Source organism: Centruroides sculpturatus, unplaced genomic scaffold, assembly GCF_000671375.1.
Source record: "Centruroides sculpturatus isolate CEXI.00-Female unplaced genomic scaffold, Cexi_2.0 scaffold788, whole genome shotgun sequence".
Classification (NCBI taxonomy): Eukaryota; Metazoa; Arthropoda; class Arachnida; order Scorpiones; family Buthidae; genus Centruroides; species Centruroides sculpturatus.
Genome location: NW_019384922.1, coordinates 314009 through 336837, shown reverse-complemented (window position 1 = coordinate 336837; position 22829 = coordinate 314009). Strand labels below are relative to the sequence as shown.

General features: G+C 28.6%; 1 protein-coding gene across 1 annotated transcript in view; it reads right to left on the bottom strand.

Moving 5' to 3' along the window:
• Positions 1–10127: 10127 nt before the first annotated feature.
• Positions 10128–22829, bottom strand: part of LOC111631870 — a 68203-nt gene continuing 55501 nt past the window's right edge. Inside the window, exon 4 of the mRNA XM_023376207.1 lies at positions 10128–10531. Coding sequence (XP_023231975.1) covers positions 10208–10531 — 324 coding nt within the window. The 3' untranslated portion in view covers positions 10128–10207. The remainder of the gene's footprint in view (positions 10532–22829) is intronic.

Genomic DNA, 22829 nt, shown 5'->3' with positions numbered 1-22829 from the left:
TTCTCTGATATTTATAAGTTTTATTTATACTTAGCATGTTAATAAATTTACTTTAGTTTTCTTGCATCTATGGCATGTGCATCATTTAAGTTTTCATGCATGTTCTATTTGCTGTTTGAACATTTTTTGTTTTCCAATTCTTTGTAAAGTAAATTACAGTCTTTGTTCTTTTAGCCATGAAGAAACTACAAAGAAAACATGAAACAATTCTGCAGCTTTTTCCTCAAGGAAAGAAAAAAATTGATATAATTGTGTCTTTGGAATAAAACACAATACTAGTGTTTACTACACCACAAATATAAAACAGGACACAGTTTCAAAAAACAAAAAATTGAAATTTATCATATGCAAAAACCTAGGAATGTTACAATAAATTTTGATGTGTCATACCATTAAGAGATGTGAGGAATCAGTTGGCAAGGAAAAACAGAATGTCATTTTGTATCAATTTTGAGTACTAAGAACAAGACAGAAACTCTCCAAGAAGTAGTAGAACTATTGAACATAACTTTGTTAAAAAATAAACTTAGACTTTTCAGCAAGATCAGCTCTGATGCAGTGCCAAAACTGCGTAATTGGTTAAAAGAGAAAGTTTCAAATTTAATTCTGAATGAAGAATGGCTTCCATATCACCTGACCTGAGCCTATTATATTAATCCATATGGTCAAAGTTTGAGCTGAAGGTCTGTGCTAAATCCTACACAATTGTTGATACTCAATTCTCAGCAGAAATTCCTTCTGCTGAGAACGGACTCTCTTTCCTATGGAAAGCATCTGTACCACCATAAAAGAGTGGAGACTTTAATTAAACATTAAAAATACATGTTATCAATCTTATTACCTACTTGTTATAAAAAATGTTTGTTGTAATATTATCTTTTACTATGACACACACCTTATGTCTCTGAGAACCAATATTTATTGTTTTACAAACATTTTCAACCTGATCTACACTACCTCATTTCAACCTGATTTATTATAGTTCTTACATTTTTGATATATTTGATATTTCAATGAGATGTTTGAAAGCAGTTATAAAAAATTTGAATTTCTTTTCACATAATCGTTTGAACCTGAAACCAATACAAAAAACATTCCAGAGAATTCAAAATACCTGACAATCAGCCTGTAGATCAGGTTGAAAACATTTGTAAAACAATAAATATTGGTTCTCAGAGACATAAGGTGTGTGTGTGTGTGTCATAGTATTTAAAGAATCTGAGTTTATATTGAAAATATTATCTTTTTAATAAATTTGAACTGTAGACATTGATATTACTGCAAGTATCGCTGCTGCTATACTTGCAGAACTTATTGGCATATTAAGTATCTTTCAATTTGGATGGTACTGTACATCTCATTTGTTTTCAGGTTTTGCTTTTGAATATTTTCATTAACTTCTATGCTCAGTTATTTTCTCTGTAATACAACAAAATTGAATTTTTTTTAAATACTTTTAGATATGTCTTAGAATCATCTTTTTTGTTTGGACTGCTTTATAAAAATTTGGCTAAAATTTTTTTTGTACATACATGTATATAAACATAATATAAACATAAAATAAATATGTTTATTTTTTGAATATATATTTATATGAATGTATGTTTATACATTCATATAAATATATATTCAAAAAAATAATGAGAATAATAATGACACTAATAAATTATGACAAGTTGCAATCTGTTGTTCTGCTCATTTAAAATTTCAAGCATTATGCATGTTTATATAATCTTAACTCTGTTAAGTCATCATCTTAAAATAACATAAGCACTTAACATAAATATGAAATTCCAGAAGAGAGACACCATACATTTTGCAAGTGTCTAAGGAAAAACAATACTAAAATATCTGATGTAGTGAAGAAAGCTTTTAAAAATGTTCTCTCATATGCACAAATTTATGGATGGCACAAAGAATTGTAGGGAAATGAAGTTAGCAAAGAAGTTTTACTCTGAAGATCTTTGATATCAAATACAGAAGAAAATCATTATAAAATTGTTAAAATTATTGGAGCACAATATTGTAGTAATGTTTTATAAGAGCTTATAAATTCAAAAATACAAAATCTGCAAGTTGTTGTACACTGGGTCATTGCATATAGACTATGCAGATTAATATTAACAACTCATCCACTACAATTGTTCCGTGCATCTTCTCCCACTACACTTATTAAGACGCAACTCTGAAGTCAATGATTCAATCAAAGTTTCATCTGAAAAAAAAGATGTTTTTAATGATTTTTTTCAAAACATTGTTCTTACCCTAATAATTTTTATAACTTTTTTGACATACAAAAACTGTTTAGAGAGCTAATAAATTTTAAATCTTCAAACATTTTTGAATATTTAATCCAACTCCAGATTTCTTTTCTCAGATGTGTGTTTTCAGATAGTCAGTTAAAGACTTACTGAATCTCAAATACTTAAACTTTACTTTTAGATTTTATCTAATTCTTCCAAAATTTTTAAAATTTTTATATTCTGGTTTAAGAAATACATCATGGAGATGAATTAGCAGATGTAGAAATATTTTCTCTCTAATAGTAAACACTTATGAGTTGCTGCATGAAGGTAAAAACATCTTGTCTGTATCTTCCCACGCTATATGGATGTCGTCAATGTACTGCAAATATAGCAGCAGCAAGTAGTGGATGACAAGTGGGGAATTAAATGTTCTGTGCTCAACTTCTCTCATAATGAGCTCCACTATAATAGCAGATAAAGGGGAACCCATGGGAACTCCCTGATTCTGTAAATAAATTTTCCAATTGAAACAGAAATAATTATGCTCAGTGATAAAGGTCAGTGCATCATGTATATCAAGTATCTGTTGGATATTGATATTAAAGCCCTTTTTGAGGAGAGTTGGCAAGCATTACAGCTTCAAACATGGGCACTGAAGGATACAAGGATACTACATCTAGTTTGTAGAAGCTGTAGGTGCTTGCTTGTACCATACCATGCTTGAAATGATGGTGGGTTTAGCAACTACAGATGAGGGAGTAACATAGTGCGAGTCTGGAATCAGTGCATATAGGAACTTGGCTAGCGCCTTTTCTAAAAAGTAAGTGGGGTGAGATTTCTTGTTTACTAGCAGTCATAACGGCCAGCCCATCTTATGCATTTTTGTTTCAAAGAACAACCTTGGACATGCAACATTGATAGGGGGGTCAAGGCACCCAGTTAGTGTCGATGTTACACCTGGTAAAGCTATGATTCTCCTTGTTTTCCATAAAATCATTGGTGTAGGGTCTTCACTCATCACCAAGGAATGTGATTGTGAAAGAAACTCATTGGCCCTGAGTTGAAAGTCATGTTTGCACAATACAAATTTCTTGTCCTTGTCTGAGATTAATAGCCTCAAACCAGCCCTGGCAAGGAAGTGCATTACTGCTTGGTAGTCGGTACTGCTGTAAGCTTCATGATTACTGATAACTCCATTTGCGGATACATGGCCACTGCCTGGCAAGATTTGAGTGCTGCTAATACGGCCAGGACCAACTGGGAAAAGTTGGTGTTGGTAGGGGGATATATTTAGGTCCCCGTTGTAGGATTCTATGTATTGCAGCAGGCATGTCTTCATTCGTATAATTATAATATGGAATGTTCACCACCACCTTACATTGTCTACATGATGAACATACTAACTGCTGGAGCTTGCTGTCCAATTTCTTTTGTAGCACTTGTGTAGAACTAGATGCTATACTCTGTATTTTACCCACTGATCATAGAGCACAGATGGGTCACATACTTTGATAAACTGAAGATATGTCACATAGAGCTTGAGTTCGGCTTCTGCAAGGCACTTTTGTTTGTTCTTAATCAGCTTTGCGAGGAGAGTTTTATCCACATTCGGAAGTGTCCCTCTTAGACATGGAATGCCTTATACTTAAGCAAGATGCACTTAGGCACAACCTTTTGCATTCTGCACATCAAAAGAAACTGCAGTTGGGCAAGTAGTTTCTGCCACTGTTTCTTTAGTTTCAGCATGGAATAGAAGAGGTTTTTTGCAGTTTCCATCTCTTAATGTACTATAGATTGAACTCACACCAAATATAGCAGGATAGAGAGTTCACTGAGTTCGGCATAATTAGTGCTTTTTATCGCAAATACTTTCAATGAATTTATATTTGTCATAGAAACATAATAAAGCAAGTAAGCTTTTAATGTAAATTTCCATTTTACTTCTTTCTTTTATTAAAACAATATAATGAATATTATTAAAGATCATATTCAAGAATTTAGTGATGTCCTTTTTTTATTAAGCAACTAATTCTTTGCTTAAAAAAAGAAATGATGTTGGGACAGAATCCAGAGCATTATAAGATTTTATAGAACTAATATACAGTAGTGGCCAAAAGTAGAGCTACCCTTGACATATGTTTTAAAAATGGAACCTCTATTTTGTTCACCACGTACTACATAATTAATATTGTGATAGTTGAAAAGAGCACAAAAAAGAGAGTCAAAATACTCAATTAACTCAAACAAATTTTATTTTAAATCTGATTTACAAAAGAATAAACAAAGTTTTTATAGAACTATAATAAATTCCTACCCAGTTACTACCCAGAGTAGTTTCCCGTTGCCTGCCCCAGAGCAGGCAATGGGAAACCACTCTGGGTAGTAACTTTCCCTAGTAACACCTTGGCGCATTACTAACTACTTACTAACCTACGCCAGATGTCGCCGACGTCAGGAATCTGATATGGTACCAAGAAGAAGAAGAAGAAATTCCTGATCCATCATAGCAATATTCTTAATTTAGTGATGAGTTCCCGAGTGTTCGAAATGGCATAACTATATTCTTTCAAATGGTTTTTGAGGAGCTCATGTAAACCCTTCTCAATAGGTAGGGTTGGAGATCTTGATTTGTCTACAATCAGCTGGATTTGCTTGCCTGGTTTATGGGTTTTAGCATAGCCGAATAGCTCAGGTGATTGCATGGTAGCATTTCCTAGTATATGCTTGCTTGAATAAAATAATATTAAATAATGGCATTTGCACTTAAAAATTGTGAAATTTTGTACAGATGATTTCCAAAACCATATTGGAGCAAAACCAGAGGTTATGTTATGGGGGATATCCCTAATCTTCAAACCATGTTAGAGAAAAACCATGTTGAAGAAAATGTTGTACAAGGTATACCTGTACTTCCTTTCACAAATGGAGTTTCTTTAATGGATAGTTTTCAGACTTGTAAACAGTGAATTGCACTCATATGTGTGAATTCATTAAGATGAGTTTAACTGCAACAGAGAAATTCAAGACTGAATGATATGCTGAAATCGAGACCGATAAATTTTGTTAATACTTTACTTTACTTTCTACAAGAATTTTTCAAACTAAAAGATAAAGTAACCATCCCTCATAAAGTATCTTAGCAAATTGAATTAATCACTTGAAATTTAAGTTTATGCACTAAATATGATTAACTGTAGTAAAATAACATATACCACAATAACTTTAAGAATATGAAAAAATGTTTTGGTTTTTTTATGTTAATTAAGAGTTTTATTAGAAAACACAAACATTGTTTTCCCAAGAAACACATGTTTTCACATGCAAAATAAATACAATTCATTTAAAATACAGGGGGTGATTGGTTAATGAACAAATCAGATAACGAACATTTTCGTGAAAGATTTTTATGATCGGACAACGAACACTTCACTGAACAAACACAAGAAGAAGCGACGTAAAATAACGAATACCGATTGGTCTTTTGTCTTCAGGCAACAATTTGAAACTTTTCAGAGCGCAGGATATGTCAACATCGACATTCAACCCAGTATATACTGATCGGATAGTATTCCCCCGAACTTTGAAACTCTCCCTTGTAATTCCAGCCTTTTATATTTCTTATAGAAACAATCCTTTTACGTTTTCTTCTGAAAAAAAGGATTGATGCCGATATCTGCTATTAAAGATCTTTTGAAGAAGTGGGAGGATGTCAGAACAGTGGTCTTAAAATGGCATCCAAACCAGGTTGAGGTTAATAGGCTTAGGGATCTCTACAACTACAGTGTGATTAATTACTTCTGAAAAATCATGAAGAAGAAAGAAAAGCAATCGACATTAGACAGATTCTTTAACTCCCACAAACAGAAAAAAACATGACAAATAAATATGCAAGACCGTGTATATAGGTATTTTTATTATTACATATGAATAAACGTAGTAAGAAAGTATATATTTTTTATTTTTTGAGGTCTCCAGAACGAATTAATCAAATTCCCATAGAAACCTATGGTAAATCGATAATCGGTTAACGAACAATTTGGATAGCGAACAAAATCTTGGAACGGATTATGTTCGTTAACCGATCACCCACTGTATATTCTAAAATATCTAATAAATCAATTTTTATTCTTTTCATATGCTACCTGAAGACATTTTTTATGTATTGAAAATTTGTGTGCTTCATAATAACATCAACTTATTAACATCAAAAACTGAAAATCTTTTTCATATTCTTACGATGATTAACAATATGCAATGGAAAAATAAAAATTAAATAAAAACATTTTTACAATAAGATCTTCATATTCTTTCTATATAAAATTCTCATAATTAAAATGATAAATAAAATGTAATTAAATTGGGTAGAGAAACTAAAATTTAAAAATTCTGATGCAGTGTACTCTAGCTAATCCCCACTAATGGGAATTAGCTAAAGTACACTGCTAATGTGGGGTCATTTTGTATTGGTAAATTCGTATATACAATAAAAGCAAGTAAAAGAAGGATTACAAAACTAATCCAGAAATTTTTTGTTTTAGATGACATTTAGCAGAAAAATTAACAATGTTCAGATTATGTATATACATACAGAGTATTTTATTACTAAACAAACAATAGAATGCTCCATTAAGCATTCTATTTTTTTGTTAGAGAAACTTTTAATTATTTTCATTTTGATAAATAATGTCATAGTTAATCAAATCAAAAGCTTTTTATTGCATTTAGGTTATGAAATATTAATTTGTTATTTTTGTGATTTAATTATGACAACATTGATTATAATAAGGATTAGATGTTAAACTCATCTTATTTACAATAAGTACACCTTCAATAGCATTATCAGGTAAAATTAATTACAGATTTTAGAAACTTTAAATAATTTGAGTTAAATATTTATTTTAAAAAAATATAAAATGTTAAATACATAAACATCTTCATAAAATATTATAAAAATCATTTTAATTTTAAATCTACAATATATTTGCATAATAATTTTATTGGTTCAATAAATCTTTAGTTAGTGGGCTGCATTAGCTAAAAATTAAACAAAAATTATTTTTCATTATATTACAAACTTTGTATATACCAGACTTTTCTAATGTACTGTAATTTTCTATTGCACAATAAATTAATGAAATATGTGAATTAATTTACTGCATTGAAATTATTGTCTTTATCAACCTGTACGAAAATCTTTCTTAATTAACTATTTAAAATTTCAAAATGAAATTACACTTTTCTTCAAAACTGTAACTCACTTTAAAAAAACAAAAATTTTATAGTTTCAAACATACTATTACAGATAATAAATATGGAGTCTTATTTTATATAACAATAAAATCATTTTAAAAATATCCTTTAAAATATGAATGAAAAAAATTTATATATATAAATTTCATATTTTAATAAGCTGTTTAAGCTATATATGTATATAATTGTGCTAAGGAGATTTTTGTTAACAAAATTTCATCTAGAGTTCTCAGTGGATCTGAACAAATTAAGTATCAATATATAAGGGTGAATCCACCAATGTGCAATAAACTTTTTATTTTTGGATCAAATGATCTCTTCCAGAGATATTGGGTTCAAAGTTATGAAATTTCTCTATCATTTTGTATAGAATATGAATAAAAAACTTTTCACAACAATTTAGTATCAGGTCCACTGAATTGTTACCCAGGAGGACTTGGCCAGGTCTTAAGTTCTATTGGATTTATCACCTTAAATGTGGTATACAAAGAAATTTTGTAATCCATTTTCATATTTTGTGTGAGGAGCATAGTTTAGACTACAGGTACAGGTAGTTTAGACTAGAAGTAACTTTTTGATAGACATTAAGTTCCAATTTTTAATTCTAAATTAACATTTTCTATTTAATGCTTTATTCCACAGATTCACAGGTTATCTGCTAGTTATTAATTAATAATATATGTTTACTAACAACACATCTCAAAACAAATGAAAATATTTTATACTTAATTCCAAAGAAACAAATAGCCAATAAATGATAATTTAATTCTTAAATGCTTTATCAGTATCATTGTTACATTATACAAAAATTTTGCTTGAAAATATAAATGCAAATAATAAAATTAGAATATTTATTTAATTTTTTTGTTTTCATATTTTATCAATATCAATAAACAAAAACTTTTATTTAAAAATAAAATTTTCATTTCCCTTTCAGTAGAAATAGGAGTGTGATTATAGATTTTTAGTTGATTTTAAATTTTAGTGGGTATAGATAGTACTAAATAAAGTAAATTTAATTTTTGGATTGCAATATTTTAAATCAAACTGGTTAAGCAAATAATATAAATAATAAATCTTAATTATATACTATTAAATAAATAATTTAATGTTGACTTAAAATGAATTATTAAACTTTAAATATTATAACTATATAAGTGAATAACAAGTTTTAGATTTTACAAATATCACTCCAGTTTTGTATTAAGTTAATTTAAAATGCTTGATTTTGATACCTAGAGACACTGAAACTATAAAAAAAACAACTTTTTCTAGAATGAAATTTAAATTATCATAATTTGTAATTTTTTACTATCTTCAGTGTATAAAGTTCCAAAATAAAACAAACTGCAAAATTAAAACAAAAAATAGTGTTATACATTCTAGAATATATTTTAAATTAAACATTGAAAATCTTTTAAAAATCTGGAAATTTTTAAAATTAAAATCTTGTATTCCAAATAATTAAGACAAGGAAACTACTGTGGCTAATTTGTCTGTATTTAATGAAGTAAGAAATACACTTTTAACAGTGGGTAAAATTAGAAAAAAGCAAATGTTTGTCAGTTAATGGGCCATCTTCAAGCTGAACAGACACGTAGCTCTGTTAATGCTAAAGATGTTCATTAACTGAGTCAAAAATAGCATTTATCTAACCTTTGTTTAATGATGTAAGCAATATACATCTTTAATTCTACAACATATTTTAAATCAAACATTTATGTCTTAATTTACAATGATTAATTTACCATTTTTGGGCTGCAATTTGAAAAAGAAATTGTAGCCAAATTTAAAAATTCTCACTGTTGCCCATCAGTCTTTCCTTATTCTAGAGAACAGAGTTAGATAGACGAACATCAAGACCAGATACAAAAAGCTTAGGGGTGGGAGGCCCCAATTAACCATACACAAACTTCAGATGCAAACTGGAAGTCACATTATTTCAATTCAAATCTTTTCAACTGAAAGGAGTTAATAGACAACTGGCATGACTCTATTGCTAACAGGAAAGTATAGTATAGTACAGGGCTAATTTGCAGTGGAGAGGATATATTTTAAATTAAATTAATTTAAAAAATATGATTAAAAATTGCACCCCAACATTGTGATGATATTCTGCTTTAACTTTGCAGTTTTTGTTTTAATTTTAGGATTTCATGTCCTGAAGATAACTGAATAGTACTTGAAAGTACTTATATTATAATACTTTAAATTTTCTTCTATGAAAATATAATTTCTTCATTTTCAAACTCTACTTTGGAATTCTTCATAATCCATTCAATCAGATTTGTCAATAATATCAGATAATTTTGCAAAATGCTGATGCTGTGTTTAACATAATTATTTAAAATAACAAATTATTTCATATAACAAAATATTTTTATTGAAATAATAATTTTTTTATTAATAATGCTTTTCTTACATCATTACAGAAATATTTTATAATCAGTAATACTGTTCTTTCAGAAAAATTTTTAATGAAATTTCAGAGAAATCTATTTATATTTTACAATTTTTTTGTATTAAATAATTACTTAATTTAGTTTTGTAATTTACAATGAGTTCAAAAATATTTTAAATTATTTAAAATTACTATTTAATACTATTTTAATTAATAAACAAACATGAAAGATAAAGCAATAAAATTAGTAACAAGATTGCATTCTATAAATTATGGAAAAAATATATCAATTTGAAATTTTTTCACATTTTTATATTATTTTTGGTATAGGTGGATTTGGATTATATCCTCTGTACTTCTTTTTTGATTTAAGACCACTAACAATAGTAGCACTTTTGGGAAAAGCAGTGATTCCTCCAAACAGAGTATCTGTCTCAGGATGAAAACGCAATGGATTTGGGATGACACAGAGATTCTGAGGTAGTTTATTACTGTCTCGAACCAAGACATCATATGGCAATATTCCTTCTACTGGTGTAAGGAAATACTCTAAAACATCACTTAGCTTTGTCATCTTATGAAGAAGTGAATTTGGAATATCATGATTAAAATGTTGAATACATCGAGTCAGCAACTGAAAACAGAAAAAGTTTTACATAATAATACAAAATTTTAATAATAAATTATATCAATAAATTAATATTTAATCATAATATCAATAATTATTTAAATGTTTATAAACTTCAAAAATTACTTATTATACTCACTTTAACTTATTTTTTAATTATTTAAATCATTACACTTACAATAGTTCCAGTTTACAGATTTTTTATATAATAAAGAAAATTCACACCTTTCTCTACTTTCCAACATTAACTGTTAAATCATTGTAAATATATGATCTTACATTTAAACAGTATTGATAATGTAGATATTAATACAGGTAGCCCTCGGTTTACACTGGTTCAATTTACACTGATTCACAATAACACTGTTTTGCTGTATAATTCCCTGATTTTCCCTATGCAAGATTTGACTAGATTTTGTTCAGATTTGACCAATCCTAGTGAGACACGAGTCCACTACAACACCATGTGTTGTGGCAGAATCGTGGCTCATTGGGATTGGTCTAGACCAATAGAGAACGTTCCACAAACCATTAGATTTGAATGAGCTGTGGACCGGACATAGAGCTACAGTACTGGGTTAGGACACCATTTGATGGACATCAATTAATTTTCAACTTGACTCCATGTATACAAGAATAAAGGAATGTTATTATGTCAGATAAAAAAAAGTGCACCAGAGTTAACTAAACATGTTAAGAAAGCACAGCAATCAATCTCCTTAGAAACAAAAATGGAAGTTATTCGACGAATGGAAAATGGACAAACACGCCCTAATGTCTGTAGATCTTTGAACTTACCTCCATTGACTGTTACTACCATTATGAAAAATGCAGATAAAATTAAGCACTCTGCTCAACAGTCTATGGCAGTAAATGTAAAACATGTAAGTTACAGTAGAGGTAAAATTTTTGAAAAAATGGAAAAATTGTTATCATTATGGGTGGATGATGCAAATCAAAAAAACATTCCCTTGACTCAAGCTGCTATAACTGAAAAAGCAAAATTAATTTTTGATAATATTAAGAAGACAGATGGAGGCAAAGAAACTTTTCTGGGAAACAAGGGTTGGTTTATGAGATTTAAATCCTGAAGTAACTGTCATAGCGTAAAATTATGTGGTGAAGCAGCAAGTGCTGATGTTGCAACGGCAACTGTTTTTCCTAAGGAATTTCAGGATTATGTGGAACAAGGCAACTATTCTCCAGACCTAATCTTCAATGTTGATGAGACTGGGCTTTATTGGAAAAAGTTACCAGCACAAACTTTTATTTCTCGTGAAGAACGTTCCGCTTCAGGTTTTAAAGTTGCGAAAGATTGGCTCCCAACAAAAGAGTTCATATATGTTTCAGGAACTTTGAAACTTAAACCAATGTTAGTGTATCATTCACAGACACCACCTGCTTTAAAGGGTCTAAATAAAGATATGTTGCCAGTTTATTGAAAATGGAACAAGAAAGCTCGGGTCACACAAGATGTTTTCACAGATTGGTACATAAATTATTTTTGCCCTACTGTGCTTCACTTTTGTGAAGAAAATAAATTACCACTCCAGGCACTTCTTCTCTTGGACAATGCTCCAGGACATCCTCAAAACCTTGATGAAATAAGAACACCATTGTGTGTCAAAGTTGTTTACATGCTTCCCAATACAACGTCTCTTTTGCAACCAATGGATCAGGGAGTTATTGCAACCTACAAAGCATATTATCTCTGTAACACATTCATGGAAATAATGAGAGTTTTAGACACTTCAGACAAAACAGTTAAAGACTATTGGCGGTCTTTTGATATTTTGAAAGGCATTAAAAACATCAAGTCAGCTTGGGATGAAGTTTCAGCAAAATGCTTAAATGGAGTTTGGCGTAAACTTCTACCAGCATTCGTGCACAATTTTGAAGAAGTAGCACATCGGGAGAATTTAATTGAAGACATTAATAAACTTGTGTGTGATATGGGATTGGAAGATGTTACAGATGAAAATGTGACAGAACTTTTAGAAGTTCATGATCAGCCACTCTCAAATGAAGACTTAGAAGAATTATACAGAGAATTTGATTGTGAATAGTCAGAGAAGGAAGAAAACGAAGAAGAAACTCCAAGAGTTATGAAAATGGTCGATCTAAAATGTATCCTTTCAACTATCGAAAATTTGATGGATGAACTTTGTGAGTTAGACAATGATTGGGAGCGAAGTGCAAATGTAAAAAGGAGCATCATCGCATCCATTCAACCATATTCCAAAATTCTTAATGAAAGAAAACAAAAATGTAAACAATTAAAGATGGACTACTATGCATATGTAGCTAGAACTATTTCTAAGACTAACAGCACAAAACCTTTCTCACTAATAAGGTTAATAAGGCTAGAATAAGGCCAGTTAATAAGGCTAGAAATTAGTGAGAAAGGTTTTGTGCTGTTAGTCTTAATTAAAGATGGATACTTTTTTCTGAAAAATGTAAGAGATCCAAAACTAAAATTTTTTAATAAAAACATTTCACTTTATTTTATGATAAAATACATTTTAAAAATTAAATTTATATGTATTTTGTATCATATTGTATTGATAAACAAAATTATTTGCTTATTTTTCACTTATGTAGAACCTAACCCTATACCTCACTGTAAATATGGGTTCATTTTATGCCAGCTTTTGTAGGAATGGAACTGTGGCATAAACCGAGGGCTACCTGTATAAGCCTAAGTAAAACTGTTGATTTTTAAAATATTTTCAATAATTTTAACTATTACATAGATAACTATAATCTCATAATTTTTAAAATTGAACATACTTCTAAGCAAAAAATGTATCCAGAAGTATATAAACACAGTTGGACCTCTGCACATTGGGATGATCATGAATTATAAGCTGTGGCAATGTTAAACAAATTTTATTTCTTCTTGTCAAGAGAATATACTACAGTTGTCCCTTGATAATCCGACAGGTATGGGACCAAAGGTGTGTCAGATTACCAAAAGTGTCCGGATTACCGAAAATAATTACATATTTCGCATTGTTTTGCTAGCAGTAACTTACAATATTCTCTACTCCAACTGTTCGAACAGAACTGCTCACATAAAACACACGAAATGTGTGTCATCGAGTAAGAATTGGATGGGAAGATTCACATCGTGACATGCTTCTGTGCAAGCAGACACGTAATGGGGACGGGTACCTTGATGGGAGGTGCGTCGGACTACTGAGCATGTCGGATTAAAAAACGTTGGACTATAGAGGGACAACTGTACTTAAGAATAGTATATGTGTCTGTAGTAGTCCCATCAACTAATCAACATATAATCTCCATCATGTGTTAACAGAACACTTTCCAGTCTTAACTCCCTACTACTCAAGTTTTTATACATTGCTCTGCCCTTGTTGTCACTAGCCAGCATTGGACCAGTTTGACCAACAATTTTTAAATCAAGGCTGATGGCTGGCAAAAATATTTATGTATTGGCAAAACAGTTTAAAACATAAACAAAATTATATTTTAATTGAAAAAATATTATATAAAGTTATTTTTAATATTCAATAAGTTTACCTATAATTATAATGAGAAAGTCATTGTAAGTTTTTGTTATGATTTATAAATGATGCTCTAGTAGTTAAATTTTCAAATGTAATTCATATGATTCTATATAAAAATACTCGTTTGTGCTAAGTCAACTGCATTTTGAGTTTTAAAAATTTGATTTTTCAAGATGAGCCAGTCTTCTTGATTTCATCTGATTCTTGTTCTCAAAAAAAAAAAAAAAAATTTAAACAATTCATGTTTATATTTCGTATATATGTGAATTTTGTCCTTATATGGTATGATTCCTGCAGATTCTTTTTTTATTCTTTAGTTTTATCCTCTGTCTGCTTCAAAAAATGCATATACAGTAGACCCCCCTATAAAACGGGTTCATATAATTCAGATTCATATATAATGGTGAAAAAATTGCAACTGTATTCATATAAACATGCTAAAAAACTCCTATAATTCGGTAAAACGTCATTGCTGACTCATGTCGTGATAGAATTGGTCGAATCTAGACCAATAGTGGATATTGCACAAACTGTTGAGTTTAAACGAGCAATGGACCTACTAAAAATCATTTATTATTTAACAGCCATAAAAATTTTATTTATATTGATGATGTCTCCAAAGTTCAGCAAATTTTTCTGCAAAAAATAATTTATCAGGAAACACGCGTCCCTGTTCAATGCACCACTCCACGACGAAAACAAGCTTAAGCAATGGCGTCGTCGAATGGTGTACACTTGGTAAGTAATCCTACAACTTTTGTTTATAGCATAGTTTATATGGATTATTATTAAAAAATTATACGTGTTTTGGAAATGTTGAGTCAAATTAGTCTAGAATCGATTAATTTTATGGAAGAAAACCTTTCAAACAGCCGTAGTCCATAAACTGCATACATGCCAGGCTGTGATTGGCTCATGTATTTAAGGACTCGTAAAAAATGAATTTCATAAAGAAGGGAATATATCTACTGTATTATAGGGGGGATCGACTGTATACTTATTAGTCCAAAAATAATTATTAGTGATAAAATAATTATTGCTACTCTATGCAACCAGCTAGTCAATTATCTTGTTGTATTCCAAGCAGAAATATTATTCATTTTATTCAGTCACCTGTTTGACACATGAAGGAAATGAAGAGATATGATTTCTTTATCCATCTAATTGAAGAGCTAGCCAAATCATGGATGAAGAAGTTGCTAGAATTACACACCTTACAGACACAATTGCACCTCTTTATAGAAAATATTTTACAGAAAAATCCTGTTGTTTCCAGAGAGAATCCAACGTCTGAAAATGAAATAACAATTTGTGATAGCTACCATTTGAAAAAACAAACTATTTTACTACTAAATATTGCAGCCAGTGCAACCACATATACAACAAGGAACGTTATGCAAATCAATGTGTTAATTGCTGCAAATAAATTTTCTAATAATTCAGTTTCTGAAATTGTACCAAAACAAGTATATTTCATCATCATATTCATTATATTACTGTTAGTCAGTATTCTGACATGAAACTAATTAATAAAATAAAACAGTCATAAAATTTGTGAAGCTTTGAGTTCCTGAACTAATAATTTAAGTTTTGTGATCTAGGGTTTAAGAAAATGTGGCTCAAGTGAATGAATTCAAAAATTGGTTAACTTATTATAATGATGATATCTGTACAGCTCATTGCATCATTTGCCAATCATCATTTAAGGATAAATATGATGGAATTAAAACATTTATAAGGCATGCTGATTGCAAGGAGCATGAAAAAAGAAGTGCATCTCCTCATTTACTTTCTCTCTCCCCTTCCTTCTCATCATATTGACTTGCAAAGCCAGTTTCCAAAGGTTGCGCCCTACTTGTACAGTACCAATTCCCTCCTATTATTTGCTGGTGTAATGATAGCACACAAACAAAACATTTTAAAACTTAAAATTCAAAGATATGTTTTCTGAGTGTTTCAGTTCTTGTTGTTCAAAGTTCTAACTAACAAAGCTTACTTATATTGGACAATAGTAGTCATGAGTAGTATGTTTGTATCTCTCCGAACAAGAAAAAATAAAATTTGTCTACATTACACCACAAGTTTGGATTAGTTCATTTTAGGAAGTAGTTTTCTTTCAAATGATGTCAACTAACAATTGCTCAAGAAAAAACAACACAAAACTAACATATGCTGCAGTAAAAATCATCATCAAAACAAACTGTCACTTTTAATAAAACAACTAATTATATTTACTGCACATCATACTTTATGTAGACATCTAAAAATCTTTATGCATGTAATATTTTTGATTTTGTTTCAGTTATAATGTAAATAAATTTTACAGATTAACTTAANTACTTTGAATTTTTATTTAAAACAACAATAATCAAAATAAATATATAATAAATATAACAAACAACATTAATGGAATAATACATTGAAAAAAGCTCTGGTAAGTGCTTTCAAGCTAACATATACATATTGGATTCCAGATAATCACATTTAATTATTACACCATTTATAAATATCCTAATCACCACTATCACACATTTTTACAAATAATAATTAAATATGGATAAATGAATTATGCACTGAGAAGATATTGAACAGGCTGTACTGATTAACTGACTATATATATTTCACAGTTTTATTTATTACTGAAATAGATTTGCATCAAGATGTCCACTGAAAAATTAAACTTTAATTCAAAGAGTTAAAATCTTACTTATATGCTGGCTTTAAAAATTGATCTTTTCAACATACTTATTGACAATACAAACAAATTGAAAAATCAACAAATAAAATATCAATAATATAAAAAATTAAATTTAAAGATTGATTTTTAGAAAATATTAAATTAGAAAGTAACACAAATCTTCTTTGAAGAGAACTTGAATACTGACATATAAACATAAAAACGTGAGAAAAAAATACGTACTTAAAATGTAAATTGGAATATGTTAAGGTAACAGAATATTTTCATTTAAGTTTCCTTACATGAAATTATCTATAAAACAGAAGTGGACAGAAGGCCGACCATTTAATAGGAGAACGTTTTTATCATACAGATGTTAAATTACAAATAAATGTCGCTAGACCAACAAGCGCTTTCGACGATGCTTGTCGGTCTAGCGACACTTATTTGTAATTTAACGTCTGTATGATAAAAACTTTCTCCTATTACATGAAATTAGTACACAATAATACTTAATAAAATTTTTGTAAAATAAATGCATTTAATACAGCTATTCAAACAAATTGCTGGTTCATATCTATTATTTTAAAAAATATTAAAGTTTTACAATATAAAAATGTAAATTAAAAATTTTTGAGAACTACCATTGAATAAAATTTATAGATAAGGTTATTTTATCAATTTTTTTAAAGACTGCAATTTTTACATTTTTTGAGACATTTAGATGAGTGTATCACACTTCTTGAGAAGTTGAAAAAACAATCAGGAAGAGAAAGATCTAGAACTGAATAGTGGAGAAACAAGGAAAGGGAATCTTATGTAATGACAGCTTGCTTTGGAAAAGTGCTAGAAAAGTAGCATACTGTCACCAACCTGAGATAAAAAAGTATCAACATCTTAAATTTATTTAGCATTTATATTCGCATATCTTGAAATGAATATGTACTAATTCACTTTATCTTTTACCTTTAGGAATGACACTATCATCATATAACTAACCAATTTAAGTACATAAAACTATTTTAAGGCAACATATTTACATTGCAAGAAAACTCAATGGCCAGTTTATTCAAACAAAAATTATATCTGTATAAATTATCATTTTAGGAATACATAAACTCAAATTAATAATGAGAAGTATAGTAATATATAGTATAGAGAAATATATAGTTTCAAAATGCTTCAATGATAAAATATCAACAACAAAATGTAAAACTAGTCATTTTAATAATGGATATTCTGAATTGTAATTTATCTGCTAAATTAATAGTAATAAACAATTAAAAGCCATATTTAAAAGGAAACAAAAATTGAAAACAAAATTTAAATTTTAAAAACTGTTTTAATCTGAATGATTTACAAAAATTTGAATACCATAATTAAAAAACAAGAAAAATTTTGCATTATTATTCAAATTTCTTCTATAGCTGTAAAAATATTTTCAAAATGTTAAATTATTAAAAACTCAAACTGATTTCCTATAAAAAAAACACCCTGTAATTTATTAATATTAATGATCATTCCATTCAATTTTGGATCTGAACATTTTACTCTAACAAATAAGATTACAAAATTTTATCTACAAAAAATGACTCAAACTAAGAACAGCTGCCCGAGACATGTCATTAAAATGAGTGCAAAATTCTCTCTCTTACTTGAAAAACTAAAAATAGGTCAGAACCATTCCTCATCTCTCAATTATAATGGCCAATTCCATTGAGGTCAGGCTTGTTTGTAATGAATGAAACTGAAGCCAGTCCTCTAGCCCATTGTGTGCTAATGCTTTTGTTAATCTAATCTAGTCCAGTTTGTAGTGGATAATAGATGTAATTGTTATTTCTTATATTATTACAAGAGTCAATATAAAAAAATATATATATATATATCATTAACTTTTAGAAAGGTTAAGTTATATTTTATTGTTTTATATTGTTTTAGATATTATAAATATAGTTATATAAAGATAATATAACATATTTTTTGTAAAGCCTGTAAAACAATTTAATGTTAACTTTTGAGTATGCACAATAATACAATAGCAAATTAGAAAAAGTTGCAAACATCTGAATGGTTTATTTGAAACTAACAAAATTAACTAACTAAATCTGTTTCTTCTAACTTTATGATAATACATTGTTGTATTACCAAGATAACAAAAATAAGATAAAGAAAACGTAGTTCATTCTTGAAGATGAGCACAAACAGAAAAGTACTGGAACAATAGTGTTTCTTAAATCTATTCATTTTTAACTTCAAATAAAGCATTTAACACATTAATTTTGAATACACCTGAATTTCTACAAATTAAATAAAGAAATGGAGTTTTAAAATTATTTTTATACATGAATTTCATAAAAAAATATTTTGAGAATAAAACTGCAAAATCTTTTATTTAAATTTATATAAAATAATTTTATTTTCAATAAGAAGAAAATACAATTATTTTATGTAAATAAAAGTAGATTCATAGTGTTTTTATTTATAACTATATATTATATTCACCATCATATTTTGAATTTTTATTTAAAACAACAATAATCAAAATAAATATATAATAAATATAACAAACAACATTAATGGAATAATACATTGAAAAAAGCTCTGGTAAGTGCTTTCAAGCTAACATATACATATTGGATTCCAGATAATCACATTTAATTATTACACCATTTATAAATATCCTAATCACCACTATCACACATTTTTACAAATAATAATTAAATATGGATAAATGAATTATGCACTGAGAAGATATTGAACAGGCTGTACTGATTAACTGACTATATATATTTCACAGTTTTATTTATTACTGAAATAGATTTGCATCAAGATGTCCACTGAAAAATTAAACTTTAATTCAAAGAGTTAAAATCTTACTTATATGCTGGCTTTAAAAATTGATCTTTTCAACATACTTATTGACAATACAAACAAATTGAAAAATCAACAAATAAAATATCAATAATATAAAAAATTAAATTTAAAGATTGATTTTTAGAAAATATTAAATTAGAAAGTAACACAAATCTTCTTTGAAGAGAACTTGAATACTGACATATAAACATAAAAACGTGAGAAAAAAATACGTACTTAAAATGTAAATTGGAATATGTTCAGGTAACAGAATATTTTCATTTAAGTTTCCTTACATGAAATTATCTATAAAACAGAAGTGGACAGAAGGCCGACCATTTAATAGGAGAACGTTTTTATCATACAGATGTTAAATTACAAATAAATGTCGCTAGACCAACAAGCGCTTTCGACGATGCTTGTCGGTCTAGCGACATTTATTTGTAATTTAACGTCTGTATGATAAAAACTTTCTCCTATTACATGAAATTAGTACACAATAATACTTAATAAAATTTTTGTAAAATAAATGCATTTAATACAGCTATTCAAACAAATTGCTGGTTCATATCTATTATTTTAAAAAATATTAAAGTTTTACAATATAAAAATGTAAATTAAAAATTTTTGAGAACTACCATTGAATAAAATTTATAGATAAGGTTATTTTATCAATTTTTTTAAAGACTGCAATTTTTACATTTTTTGAGACATTTAGATGAGTGTATCACACTTCTTGAGAAGTTGAAAAAACAATCAGGAAGAGAAAGATCTAGAACTGAATAGTGGAGAAACAAGGAAAGGGAATCTTATGTAATGACAGCTTGCTTTGGAAAAGTGCTAGAAAAGTAGCATACTGTCACCAACCTGAGATAAAAAAGTATCAACATCTTAAATTTATTTAGCATTTATATTCGCATATCTTGAAATGAATATGTACTAATTCACTTTATCTTTTACCTTTAGGAATGACACTATCATCATATAACTAACCAATTTAAGTACATAAAACTATTTTAAGGCAACATATTTACATTGCAAGAAAACTCAATGGCCAGTTTATTCAAACAAAAATTATATCTGTATAAATTATCATTTTAGGAATACATAAACTCAAATTAATAATGAGAAGTATAGTAATATATAGTATAGAGAAATATATAGTTTCAAAATGCTTCAATGATAAAATATCAACAACAAAATGTAAAACTAGTCATTTTAATAATGGATATTCTGAATTGTAATCAGAATAATTTAGAAAAAAAAAATGAGAGAAAAAAACTTCATTTACTTAATTTGAATAAATTTTATTTTTATTGAAAATACATAACATTGTGATCATGTAATTAAAATAATAGTATTAAAAATAAAATTGAATTATGGAAATTTCTTATGAACAACTATCATCATCAAATAAAAACAATGACAGTATAGTTGGTTTATCATATGAAAGAGATGAATTTTCATAAAATATGACAGGTTTATTTAAATTTTTTTCTTCAAAAATTATAATATAAAATGTATGAATATGAATAAAAATTTGTTTTTGAATTATATGTCTTCATTTTCATCACTATCACTATTAACTATGACCTACTACAGATTCCAATGACTTCACTTTTATTCAAATTAGGCAGACAAAAAAAACAAACTTTTTTAGAAGCTAGGATAACATTTAACATGAATGAATATTTTTGTAGTCTGTCTTTTCAGTTTCAGATGCATGCAAAAATAAAACTTCAAACAGAGTAACAGAACATAATAATTATTATTACAATAATCAAACCACCTTACTATTTCCAGCAACGTATTTAATAAATTTAAAAACGTTTTCGACTATATTTAATAGTCTTCATCAGTTAAGAACTTTAAAACGGAAAACGAACGTAAAATAGAATGTAAGCTATACAACGGTTTAAAAAATTACAATTAATTACGTAAAACATAAATAAAATAAAATATTAAGAAATTAATCGTGGTAACGAATGAAATTAAATTAAAATAATTAAAAAAAAAAATTAATCGTCATGGTAAAAAGATTTCCATGCGCAGGATAGACTTTCTGCGTCTCTATGGTTGATGCATCCTTTGTTGATATGCGCCTTGTAAATTTCAAGTTTTTCAATATGTTTAAGGACTTGTTTGTTGGTGGCTGTCCTAATTATAGATGCTTTGTCCCAATGTACATTAATATCTTGATGTTTAGCAAAGGCTGCAAGGACGGTGCTGTCCACGTTTTTAGTAATAGAATATTTATGTTCTTTAATCCTCTGTTTTAAAAGTCTCATGGTGGCACCAACGTAAACTAGCTCTGAATTAAAACGGCGATCACTTAATGGAATAGAATAAACTCCTGTAGTATTGTAACTGTTTCCTTTCTTCTTGTCATTTCGTAAAATTCTATAAATCGTCGGATTACGACGATAGGTAACTCTTAAATTATTCTTTTGAGATACTTTTTTAATCATCGATTGAAGGAAAGGAATATAGTTGAGAACTACTCTTCGTCCTTGGTTCTTAGTTGTAGGTTGCATATTTGTTTGATTACAAAATTTATCAATAAGAGCATTAATTTCACTTATACGATATCCCTGTTGTACAGCTATTGTACGTATGTTATTTAATTCTCTGTGTGTGTCAACCATACTCGTACAATGGGTATAGGCCCGCTTTATCCATGATCGAAAGGCTGCATTCTTAAAATTATGAGGATCAAAGGAATTCTTCGGTATAATAATAGGAAGATAGCTAGGCTTTCGATAAATATTTGTCCATATTTCACCATATTTACAAGTTATGGACAGATCCAGAAAATTTACGTTAATTTCACTTATCTGTTCCAATGATAAAGTTACACCATACGGGTTGTTATTCATTTTGTTAAGGAAATATTGAGCGCTATTATTATTCCTCCAAATGATGAAAACATCATCCACGTATCTTGCATATACAAGTATGTCATTTATAAAGACGGGCAGAACATTACTTTCTAATCGCCGTAATACTAGTTCACATAATAACGGAGATATCGGACTCCCCATTGGAACCCCTCTTTCTTGTAAATATGTGTTCCCTTCAAATGCAAAAAACGAAGTATAACAAATTAGGTGTGCAAGCTCTAAAATATGTTGGTGGTACTTCGTTGCATTATTAATGTTAGTAAGAAGGAAGTCTCTCAGTTCGCAAAAACAAGGTGGTAATTTTATAGATGGAAATAAAGATTTAAAATCCATCACGGTCATAA